Source organism: Lucilia cuprina, chromosome 6, assembly GCF_022045245.1.
Source record: "Lucilia cuprina isolate Lc7/37 chromosome 6, ASM2204524v1, whole genome shotgun sequence".
Taxonomy (NCBI): domain Eukaryota; kingdom Metazoa; phylum Arthropoda; class Insecta; order Diptera; family Calliphoridae; genus Lucilia; species Lucilia cuprina.
The window spans coordinates 22,701,074-22,710,585 of record NC_060954.1 but is presented as its reverse complement, the minus strand read 5'-3'; the positions used below and the strand labels follow the sequence as shown (position 1 = coordinate 22,710,585).

Below are 9,512 nucleotides of genomic sequence, written 5' to 3'. Positions count from 1 at the left end.
GGAGCGCCTCAAGAGTCTTCGCGACTGGTGACAGGAGGGAAATCGGCCTGTAGGATTGACCCTCTGTCGCGTTCTTCCCTGGTTTCAGTATCGGGATGACTCTACCCTCTTTCCAGACATTGGGTATTATCAGGCTGCTCATTGACAAGTTAAAAACCATTGTCAAGTACTCGACTCCCCGTTCGTCTCGGGTTGGAGAGAGACCGAACCGTAGACCACAACTTACTAACACCTGAGCTCAAGTTGCAGTTCTTCAAATGATCTAACCATTTATTCCGCTTGTTCTCATTTACCAACCTGCTGATATCATGATTCAGCTGGACAATACGTGGGTCGTCGGGGTTGATATTTCGGAGGTCGTCGCGCTCATCTGCTAGTCTCGCTGCCTCTGCTGGGAAGTGCGGTCGCACTAAGGATAGTCGACCAGCAGGAATAAAGAGGGCTACTGCTGCGATGACGGTTTCGCAGAACTTGCTCTCTGCCTGGTGTACGTTGCTAGGAGCTGGAAGATCATTGAAGATGCGATCAGTGAATTCTCTGAAGCCGGGCCAGTCTGCTTTCTTTTGGTTTATGTAGAGACGGCGTTCAGAGACGATAAAGTCATTGGGTCGATCCAGACCAACGATTATGGGTAAGTGGTCTGAGGCTAGAGAAACTACTGCTCTCCACGTTGAGTAGTTTATCAGACCAGGGCTCGCTATTGTGATGTCTGGAGAGCTGGCGCATTTACTCATAATCCGTGTGGGGGCATCATCATTTATTGTGCAGAAGGTGGATTCATCAATTTGTTCCGCCAGTGACGCGCCTCTCTGGTCTTCCCCTAGACTAGAGTGCCAGAGCTGATGATGCGCGTTAAAGATGAAAGTTTTGATTTCAAATAATGGAGTATTTTGTTATCGCAAGATGACCATTTTAATTTAATTTAATATTTTTGGCCATTGGAAATTTTATTTCAAAATCTATTTCAATCTAAAATAAATAAAAGGAATCTATTGACTGTATTTCAAAATAATCATTTGGGTTTTACCAATTGTGTAGCAGACAACTTCGTGTACTCCGGCTATTTTTCAAAAATGTGTTTTATGGACTCAGATTTCTTAATTTCTTTAAACCGATATTGAGCACACTGTCTCCAGTAAATAACAAGTTCCTCTGAAGTAACAGTTGGGCATCTTAGATTATTTAGGGCAACTGAGTAGTTTTAAGTTAACTATGGGATTAAGAATTAATTCTGTTACTGATGTTCGAATGAAGTTGATGTCGGAACGGGAAATATTGTTTAATGAATTTAATTTAATTTAAAATTTGGTAGCAGAATTTCCGACTTCTTCTAAACTTTCTTCATAACAAAATTCTAATGGTGATGCATTTATATTCTCATCTTGAATGTTGGTGTTACACTAAGGGTTTTCATTTAAACGCTTAAGTTTCCCATTTGTGCAAGTGGGCAAGTTTATTCGACTTGTTTCATGAAACCCCTGTTCAAATTCTGTTTAATTACAATATTTATAAACATTTTACAGTAATGTCAAACGAAATCAAAAAATAAAAAAAAAAAAAAATATTTTTACAAAAAATTGTATAAAATATGTTAAACATGTGAATATTCAAGTCCATAAATTCAAAAGTGAACAATAAGTGAACAGATTTATTAAATGCATAATGAGTTTGCTCAAGTTTGCCAGTCTAAATAGTCGCTCAAACTTATAAGGGTTGTGCAAATCAATTTTCATACAATTCAATTGCGAGGATGGAAACATGCACAGGTTGCACAGTTTACGAGAGTTTTGAACGTTTAAATAAAAACCCTTACTCTGTTTCAGAATGTAACACTTTTTCTGCACTAAATGTATTTTCAAAAACACCTTCAACATTCATTGGCACAGAAGTTTCATTTATTCTTTCGGTGTGGCGTTTAAATACGTATTTGGAGTTGAAATGTTGGTAACAATTTTTGAAAAAACACCGAAAGATTTTGCATTGAATAAAGGAATGCATATTATTTATATGGTCGAAATAGATTTTGCCGCAATCAAATTCTTCTTCACATAAACAACATTTAATAAAAGCCATGGTTATTTACCTTTTAAAAATTTTTTATGTTCTCATAAATCTTTTCTAAAAAAAATTTCTTCTCAACAAGAAAATATGTGTATAATATATTTTTATTAAAAGTGTTGTATAAATAAAACAAAAAATGTTTATAAAAAAGCGTTTACAAAAATATTTGAACGATACTTTTGTTTTGTTTTGAAACCAAAGTATAACAAGTGGTCCGACACTTTGACAGCAGTACCTAACTCTAAGCATGTATTAGTGAAAAAGTACATAACTCTAAATATGTGTTAGTAACAAAAATGTATATGTATTGGTGCATTCCAAGCACACAGAGTTTTATAAAAAAGTTACAATTTTAAATTTGTTCGAATTTTCAATACCAAAAATTGAAACTCTGTTTGAAAATTAAAATTCAACAACAACAAAAATGAAATGTCAATAATTAGAAAAAATATTTTTTTCCAGTTTAGGAAAATTAAACAAAATTTTGTATGAAAAGTGAGATAAAATTATTTTAAAAAATTACAGATTTTTTGTGCACAACCGTAATTTTGCGTACAATTCTTATAAGTGGCCAAAAAAGTAAGTTAAACATTTGAGGGTTTTGACAAGTTTAAATTTCTCACAAGAGAGTCGAATTCACACGACACTCGTAGATGTGAGAAAGTAATTTCCTGCATATGAGAGTCGGACTACTTGTTATACTTTGTTTGAAACATTGTTTTTTTATTACTAGAAAAAATTAAATAATACAGTTTCAAACAAATGAGTAATTGAATAAAATATAATCGTAATTGACGGTATTTAAAATTTTTGATAAATCATTTAATTGATAATTTTTTAAAAATAATTTTTCTGTGTACATTTAATCTATTTCAAATTTGAACAAATTTAAAATTGCTGCTTTTTTATAAAACTCTATATATTTTTGTTACTAACACATATTTAGAGTTAGGTACTTTTTCACTAACCCATGCTTAGAGTTAGGTACTGCTGTCAAAGAGTCGGGCTACTTGTTATACTTTGGTTTTAAGTAAAGAAGTTTAAGCCATTATTGTAATACTTTAAGACGAACTTTAGGCGAACTGTCGAAAAGCGGTTATCAATGTACACTGGACACATTATAAAGCTATACACAATCATTGGACGTATCTGATCGTATAACAGATTCAGAATGAATGTCTTGTTAAATCGTAACATTAGAGCAAATACCAGTTGGAATCCGTTGCTACACGGATGGCTTTAAATTGGCGGACAAAGTGCGGCTGGGGTCCTATATTGAAGACCCAGAAACAAAAATATACCACCGTTTATCTAATTATAATATAAACTTCTAGACAGAAGTCCGAGCAATATAGAAATGTGTAAATTGGATTATAATAAATTTGGCGGGCACGGGGCTTAACATATTTACCGACATCCAGAAGGCAATTAAGGCAATATCAAGTGATAAAATTAAATCTAACATCGTATTCGATACAAAAAAAAAGATTTAATTTAGTTAAACTGACGAACGCAACACCTTTCTACGCAACAAAAGCTGAATCTGTGACATACTATGGGATGTCCCTGATGAGAGCAAGGCGAATGATCATATTTTGATCCAAGGTGATCAAAATTTCGTTTTAAATATGTATCGAAATCAAAATAAATTTTACCGAATCAGTAAAATTACAGTTTTTAAAAAAATATTATTTATTAGATTTATAAGTAAATTACAGAATCTAATATGTCAATATGTGTACTCCATAACTATAGGAGCCATATTAGCAAATCTTGCTGCTTCATCAGCTTTTATGTTGCCTTTTATGTCTGCATGACCTGGGATCCACAAAATTTTAACTTTGTGCCCATACTTTATTAAGAGATCACGGATTTCATTAATAATGTTCCATTTGAATGAGGTTGTGTTACATATTGACTTAACCACCGATAGACTATCAGTACATATAACTGTCTTAAATTTCATTTTGCTTGCAATATAGATTGCGTTTAATATAGCTGCGGCCTTAGCTACAAAAATTGATGTGAAATTGGGAAGATTTTTTAAAATTACAATTTTATCATCACTATAACCAATAACAGCATATGATGTTGAATCATTAGCTGATCTGTATATCTATATATTCTTTTTGCTGTTGCATGTTTACGAACATCTTCATCAATTATTGAGTTGTTGGTAAAGATTAGCTCTGTAATTAGTTTAGACTTGATCTCCTGAATACGATCTTCTATTGAAGGTAATCGAAATATGTGTTTTAGAGGCGTAGTACGAAATGCAAATATGCTTGATCTTATAGCACGATGATATAAACCTTTTATGATGTTGACATTAGATTTTGGTGTGTTTCCAGTTAGAAAAAGACCGTAATCAATTTTGCTGAGAATCAGAGCTCTAGTAATATACGTTGGAGTATTTATATGTATACAGCTTCTTTTACTTGATAGATACGCAATTAAATTTACTCTTTGAGTAAGTGATCTTTTTAGTGACAAATAGTGTTCGTTCCAGGAATAATTTTTGGAGAAAATAATACCTAGATTTTTTAATTTATCAACATTTTTAACAGCAGTGCTTTCTATATTTAAATTGTAGGATTGGTTGTCACAAACTTTTTTAATGCAAATATGTAATTTTTGGTTTTTCCGTAAAAATTTTGCTGAGTAGATCCGTTTTTTCTTACCCGAAATTTACGATTGCTTAAATATGATTTACATAGTTAAAGCTCTGTGGTCCAACCCTCCATTTATTGATAATATTCAGAATGATGTGAGCTCCGATTCTGTCGAACGCTTTTTCAAAGTCGATAGAGAGAATTGGTACATGATTTCGGGAGGAAAGAGCTTTATTGACATAAAAGTCGATATGTAAAAGAGCATCTGTGCAACCTCTACCTGCTTTAAATGCACCTTGGTTAAGTGAAATTAGGCGATTTTTCTCAGTATACCAATATAAACGTGACGCAATCATCTTTTCGACTATTTTACTAACACAAGGTAATAACGAAATAGGCCTGTATGATTTAATATCCAGATTATTACTTTTATTTTTGGGAATAGGGATAATAGATGCAATCTTCCAATCAGTAGGTATCATGCTAGTGTGAAATATGTTATTATATAATTGCAATAATCGATTCCTCGCATCAGGACGAATATATTTTATCATTATATAGGAAATACGATCAAAACTAGGAGTGGATCCTTTTACCTTTGATAAACAACTTTGTAATTCCTCAAGAGTTATATCTTTTTCTATGAAGGAAGCATCAGCGTCAATTCTATTACTTGAGTTAGTGTTGCGAGTCGTGTTTTTTGAATGTATGAACAATTGGGAAAAACTTTGATCGGAAGAGTATTTAGACCATTTATTAGTAAACAATGATCACTACTGTACATTTCATTCAAAATATCCCATGATATTAAATTTAACAAAGTTGGTGAACAGAAGGATACATCGACGTGAGTCAGAGTTCCGTGAGTAGAAAGGTGAGTTGGGCGACCATCATTTAGTACATATAAATCTCTGGACAAAATGGCATTTTCTAGTGTACAACTATTGTGGTTATTACATGGTGAGCCCCATAAGGAATTCCCGGAGTTGAGATCGCCAATAACTAATTTTGGTAGGGAAACAGAATTAAATATAATCATAAGATCCTGCTGGGAAAAAGGTTGGGTAGGTGGAATGTAAAGTGATGTTACAGTAAATTTAATTTATAGATGTATTTCAATTATTATTGTCTGCAGTGATGAATATATGGATATATGTTTATGGGGGATATTGTTTTTTATCAGAACACATATACCTTGTTTTGGGGTAGTGTTGGAAGGGATATTTTAGAAATAAGAAATATACCCTTTTGGGGGTATGGGATTATAATTGTGTTTAAAGTGAGTTTCCTGTATAGATATAAAATCAGGATTGCGCTCTTTTATTAATAGTTGAAGTTCATTGAAATTGTTGATGAATCCATTCATGTTCCATTGTATTATTGTAAAATTCGCCATATTTAATATTTACAGAACAAAATTGTGAGTTTATAATTGTTTAAAAAAGAGCGTGGATACTAGGGTTGCCAGCCTGGCTGGACTTGGCTGGATTGTCCAGCTTTTTTGGTGCTTGTCCAGTTTCAAGCTAAAATTTAATTTGTCCAGCCAAATATACAATTTTTAGTATACTACAATAACTTGTCAATAATTTTTATGTTGTACTTACTTTTGTTTTTAGTATTTATGTGACAGACTTAACCGAAAAAATGTAAATTTAGATAATTAAATTGTAAAGAATGCAATAAATTCATTTAATTGTAATATTTTGAAATAATAATACATAAAGTCTCTGTTTTAAATATTTTACTACTACCTTTTGGTGCACTGATGAGCTTAAAATCACTTTATGGGGTGAACAAATCTTGTCCGTCCTTCCGTTAATATTTTTATAGGAACTCCTTATAAAGCACTTATGGTACTTATATGAAAAAACCATTCCAATTTTTATGAAATTTGGTGGGAGTAAATTAAGTCCACAAAATTAAATTTAAAATTGAAAGTAAAAATGCAATTTCTAGACCTACTTAAAATTCTGTATAAACAGATGCTGTGATAATAAGTCGAAATTCTGAGATAAACCAAAATATATTTATTTAATATAAATCTAACTAATATTCTTCTAAGGAAATGAAAACAAAATACAAGGAAAATAAGGAAAATGAAAACAAAATACAAAAGTTGTAATAACATTTAAAATCGTACGACGATCAATAATCGCGATACATGCAAATATTTGATACCTTTGGCTTCAACTGTATCATTGGGACCGCGACTTTTAGTTCTTTATTTAGATTTTATGGATAAAGCTGAAAACGAGGTTTACTTTTATTTTGTTAAGTTCTTAATTTTAGCCAGTTCTTCTGCGAGTGTGGATGATTGCCTTTACACAGGTAAATAGCTCTGAAGTTATGGATGCAATGCTTACATTCGCTACACGTTATTATAATTGGTCAAATATACCCCATAAAGTCTCTTAACTCATATTTCGAAAGAAATCGTCAAATCTGTGCTCCAAAAAGTCCTATACGGAGTTTTTTTTAAATTGCGCTAAAGCGCGTAAACAATTGAGTAATTTTTCAAAATATTTATTAAATATATTAGTAAACAAATCCGCGAAGATGTATATTTTTCTAAAGTATCGTTATATGTCAAAATAACAGCTAAATTGAAATGTATTTTTGTGAAAACTTTGTATAAATTCGGATATATGGTCAAAACAAATATTATTAACAAATTATATTTTATAGAATTTTTGGTTATGGGATGTCGAATAGTATATTTGCATAAAAAGTCCAGAGATGTAGGCAGTGTTGAGTCGCGATATGACATATTTTTGTGTATCACTGTGAAATTATTTATACAAAACCAACATTTACATTTTCTCAGTTTTTTTATGTCCAGTTTTTTTTTTGTTTTGTCCAGTTTTTTACAACCCAATGTCCAGCTTTTTGTGAATCGGAATCTGGCAACCCTTGTGGATACCCATGATGTTTACTTATTACCCTTTTCTTTAGGTCAGCGTTGCGCGTTCATATTGTTCTGATTACAAAGATTTTCGGCAATTCACACGTACATAACCCGATCGGAAATAAAACTCATTGCAAGAGCGTAAAAATTACAAAAATTATCTTTAGTTGCTTGACAGCATTCAACAAAGTAGGTTGATGTCGCTTTGTTTCAGAAATTGCAAACAAAACGTGTAAAAACAACAACACAACTTGCAAAACACTCCAAAAACTTTTTAGGAATGCATAATAATAAAAATACATAAAAACGATATTTTTAATACTTTTTTTAAACATTTTATATTTAACAAGTAAGAGTGCTATATTCGGCTGTGCCGAATCTTATATACCCTTCACCATAGTGTATTTTAAACATAATTGATCTTACAGTCTTGTTAATAAAAACATTAAAAAAATTTGAGTCGATTTAAGCCGAATGTTTCGGCGGCGGCTCAAGCAACTAAATATAGTTCGGCGGCGGCTAAACTCCAACTAGAAGCCGGTCGACTTCGACCTCTGATTCATTGCTGGTAAACATTGACGAGACGTAGATTTTGTTTTTGTTTATCGTAAAAAAAATTGTTTTCAAAAGCACTTGGGAAAAATTTGTGTTAGTTTTAAATTTCAAACTTACATTATTCGCATAAAAATTATTGTACAATAACTCACAATCTACTCTCATATAATTGAAAACGTTTTAAATACTTTTTTCTATTCATTAAAAAATATATTTGCAATACAAAAGGGAATATTATTTTATTTTAACAAAAAATGCATATCATATTTTTTGCTGTGTATTTTTTGTATGTTTGGATTCCAAACAAAACAAAAAAATACACAGCTGAATAAAACCAAATACATCTACACACACATGTAAATCTTTTTCTATATTCAGTGTTGTTGTTGCTTTTATAACAATTTTTTGATGAAATTTTCAGAGGTTGTCTCGGATTTTTGTTCATATCTCCGTTATTTACCGACCGATTTTGCTGATTTTAAATAGCGATCTTCTCGAAAGCATGTCTAATAGAATTATTGAAGATTCGGATTTCGCCGATATCTGGGGTCCTCTAAAAACTGATTTCAACAGACAGACAGACAGACGGACAGACAGACAGACGGACATGGCTTAATCGACTCCGCTATCTATAAGGATCCAGAATATATATACTTTATAGGGTCGGAAAATTATATTATAGAAATTACAAACGGAATGACAAACTTATATATACCCTTCTCACGAAGGTGAAGGGTATAAAAATCTAATCTTTGTAAAGAAATAACCATTTTTCTTTGGATATGTTATATCTGTAAAATTTACCATTTTACTTCTTATAAAACTTGATCATAACAAGCGTAATTATGAAATATTTTTTGTAAGTGTTTTTTTTTAGTATTTTCTCACCACTACAATAACAGTTTCTCTTTATGCGCTTGGCTGCTTTAGGTAAAAGATCTACTTGAGAGTTTGAGTTATTTTTTAATGTAGAGAGAGTTGATTTGAGTTTGAGTTATTTTTTAATGTAGAGAGAGTTGATTTGAGTTTGAGTTATTTTTTAATGTAGAGAGAGTTGATTTGAGTTTGAGTTATTTTTTAATGTAGAGAGAGTTGATTTTATAGTGGGAGTTTGTATTGATGTTTTGTTCGATACATTTTTTAATATTGAGAGAGTTGGTTTTGTTGTGGAATTTTGGTTTGAAGTTTTAACTGTATTTATTGATTCAGATAAATCGATTATTTGGTGAAATGTTTTGGTAGATTTTGTTGGTTGAGAATTGGTTGGGATTTCGGAGTTTAAGAGTTTTTTCGACTGTGTTGTTTTGTTCTGTTGTTTCAGATTTAGTATTATTAACAATTATTGTACTTTCTTCAAGGTTTTGATTTTTGTAATTATC

The 9,512-nt window shown here is 31.6% G+C and overlaps 1 protein-coding gene across 1 annotated transcript; it reads right to left on the bottom strand.

Annotated features, from left to right (window-relative positions):
* Positions 1–83: 83 nt before the first annotated feature.
* Positions 84–893, bottom strand: LOC124420982 (the record flags this gene model as incomplete). Its single annotated transcript, XM_046955588.1, has 1 exon — positions 84–893. A coding segment is annotated over one exon (744 nt), but the record flags the coding sequence as incomplete, so codon positions are not given.
* Between the last annotated feature and the right edge of the window lie 8,619 nt (positions 894–9,512).